This window comes from Pteropus vampyrus, unplaced genomic scaffold (genome assembly GCF_000151845.1).
Source record: "Pteropus vampyrus isolate Shadow unplaced genomic scaffold, Pvam_2.0 Scaffold74, whole genome shotgun sequence".
Taxonomy (NCBI): domain Eukaryota; kingdom Metazoa; phylum Chordata; class Mammalia; order Chiroptera; family Pteropodidae; genus Pteropus; species Pteropus vampyrus.
This window is the reverse complement of record NW_011888855.1, coordinates 8991125-8994408: the sequence shown is the minus strand read 5'-3', so window position 1 is coordinate 8994408 and position 3284 is coordinate 8991125. Positions and strand designations below refer to the sequence as shown.

Here is a 3284-nt window from a genome sequence, read left to right as displayed (position 1 = left end):
AAAAAAAAAAAGAGGAGGAACATTATATTTATAATCAACAAAGAAATTAGCAAGAAGAGAAATAAACTTAGAACTAAAGCAAATGTTAAGTACCTGGAACAAATGCAACCCATTAGCATCTGACAGAAAACGAAGCTCTCGATCCAGAAGGTATTCAACTGGAACCACAGAACCCAAACCGAGTTTATCTACTAGGGGAGTGAAAGTCTGTGAAGTACAAGAAACTGATTAGAACTTGGAAAAGAAAATAATAATTCAACCGAATCTCTAACTTCAGAGAAAATATCCATTATTAATATATCTTTCACTCTAGTAAATACAGATAAGCTAAAGTGTTAAGTCCTTGGAAACATTCCCAACCCAGCATCTGCCCTCAAATAATCATAGAAAGCAAACCAGAGCAAAAAGTTAGCTCGATATTCTTACTTACAGTAAAAAGGACAAGAAGAATAAGAAATTCCTCATTTTTTGCTAGGGATCTGACATCTTGCCTGGCTTAAAGAGGGCATTTAAATTACAGTAAAGTCCCCAAATAAGAGTTATACCATTATCTCTACAATTACTGAAATCTTTGTGAAAGTTCTAAAATAATCACTGGTATAAACATGTATGGGTAAATTCATGCATATTACTGTTTCATAAATAAATAGCCTATAAAGTCATCCAGGGGCCCATATCAATTGAGCTTCTTCTAAAATTTCAATTGGAAAGTGGCCTTAAAAACAAATGAAAAAGATAGTATAGTAAGTGATGATACGTATAATCAAAGGCAAAAAATATTTGTTTTAAATATTATTTATTTAACTTGGTTAGCTATAAAAGAATGAGATTTTTAAAAAATGTAACCATTTCTACCAATACTTTGCTAACAAAGAAAGATACAAACAAATACTCTCAGAATTAAGTTTTTATAGCACTGTTTTTTCTGACTTCGGAAAACAAAACTTAATAATTTAAAAAAGTTTAAGCACAAACAACAAAAGCAAAAGTGAACAAGTGGAACTATGTAAAACCAAAAAGGCTTCTGCATAGCAAAAGAAATGATCAACAAAATTTAAAAATGGAAGAAAATACTTGCAATCATATATCTAAGAAGTTAATATTCAAATATATAAGGAACTCATACAATTCAGTAGCAAAAAGCCCCCAAACATTAAAAAATGAGCAAATCACCCAAGCAGGCATTTTTCCAAAGAAGATATACAAATGGCCAACAGGTACATGAAAAGGGGCTCATCGGGAAATGCAAATCAAAGCCACAATGAGATACCACCTCACACGTGTCAGAATGGCTATCATCAAAGACAAAAGGTAAGAGCTGGAAAGGATGCAGAGAAAAGGGAGCCCAGTGAACTGCTGGTGGGAATGTAAAATGGTGCAGCCACTATGAGAAACAGTATGTGAATTTCTCGAAAAATTAAAAGTAGAACTACCATATGAACCAGCAATCTCACTTCTAGGAATGTATCTGAAGGAAATTAAATCATTATCTCAAAGAGATATTGCACCCCATTTTCATTGCAGCATTATTTACAATAGTCAAGACAGGTAAACAACCTAAGTACCCAGTGATGTATGAATGGATAAAGAAAATGTGGGGGGGGGTGTGTGTGTGTGTATGTGGCCACATGAATATTATTCAGCCATAAAAAAGGAGGAAATCCTGCCACCTGCAACAACATGAATGAACCTTGAGGGCATTATGCTAAGTGAAATAAAGCAGAGAAATATAAATATTACATGATCTCACTTACATGTGAAATCTAAAACTGAACTTATAGTTATAGAGAGTTGGTGGTTGCCAGGGGTGGGGGGAGTGGGAAATGGATGAAGATAGTCAAAGGGTACAAACTTCAGTCATAAAATGAGTTAGTTCTGGGACTCTATATCTGGGAATCTAGTTACTATAGTTTACAATACTGTATTGTATACTTTAAAGTTGCAATGAAAGTAAATCTTAAAAGTTCTTACCACACACACACAAAGGTAACAATGTGAGTCAATGGACCATGTTTTTTTTAGCTAACCTTATTGTGGTAATCATTTCACAATACATATGTATATATTAAATCATTACATTGTATATCTTAAACTTACACAGTGTTATATAGCAATTAGATCTCAACAAAGCTGGAAAAAATAGGTTCTATAAAAAAAAGAATTTAAAGATTACAAACACTGTTTCATAACCTTACTATGAGAAAAGACTAAGGGTAGAAAAATTATTCAGAAACAAAAAGTATCAAATATTATCGAATAGAAAGCTTCAGAAGACACAGAAGAAAAGGTCTAATTTTTGCTTTGGTAACTTCAGAACGAAAGTGTGTTAAGAACAAAGCATGGAGTTTTGGGAATTCTAAAGAGTTTAGCTATTGGATAAATACCATAGATACAGTATAGGAGTAAAGCCCAATTATGTTCTTAGCCAATAAGTCACTCACCAGGGCTGGCCACTGTGCAATTGAGACTCGAGTGCCCTGGATAAGGACTGGATCCTTCCGGGGTGCCCATACTAGAGAGCCTTCCAGCAGAAGCACAATAACTTCTTCAGCATGAACTTTAACCCAGGAGTGTTGTTTCCAGTTACAGCCATCAAATTCTACAAAGATCTGCAAAAAGAGATAAAAAAGCAGCTTGGAGGTCACAGTTGGAAAAATCCTACGTTATTATATATAAACAAACATAAACCCTGTTTTGAATAATTGACTAGGAAAAATTCTACTAACTTGTTTTTAAGTTTTTTTAATGGATTTCAATAAAAACCAATCTCACTTGAGAGCCAGGAAGCTAGTCTCAGCCTCACTCTGAAAAGGCAGGATAGGATTAAGGAGGCACGAGTTATCCACAGACAGTAATTTTAAGTGTGATCCCACTGGAATTTGTAACTCTTAGTTTCCAATTCACACGTAGGCGCACCAGCTAGGGGCTTACTATATATAAGGCACTGTGTTAGGTTCAGGAACAGAGAGAAATCTAGCACATTTCCTGGTCTCAAGGAGCTCATACTCTAACAGGTATGAAGATAAATTTTTACACTTTTACTGAAAATGGCCGTGAACTTCTTTTTACTGTTTGAATAGGTGATATGTGTACATCGTACAAAATTCAAAAGCATAAACACTAAAGGGAAAAAAGTTGCCCTCCTAGTCCTGTCCGTGAATTTTTTAAGTACCACTGCCAGCAATGATCTCATATATGCTAGCAGAGGCATGCTGTCATTACAATAACGCTGTGCGTCCTCCCAGAAGAGACACTTCACTTTTTGAGATATACTTAAGTAGACA

At 34.7% G+C, this 3284-nt stretch overlaps 1 protein-coding gene across 1 annotated transcript in view; it reads right to left on the bottom strand.

Annotated features, from left to right (window-relative positions):
* The window catches only part of KDM3B (lysine demethylase 3B), a 55919-nt gene that overhangs the window by 39756 nt on the left and 12879 nt on the right, over window positions 1–3284 (bottom strand). Inside the window, exons 2-3 of the mRNA XM_011362428.2 lie at window positions 2442–2658; window positions 94–207 (exon numbers count right to left, since the gene is read on the bottom strand). Coding sequence (XP_011360730.2) covers window positions 94–207; window positions 2442–2658 — 331 coding nt within the window. The remainder of the gene's footprint in view (window positions 1–93; window positions 208–2441; window positions 2659–3284) is intronic.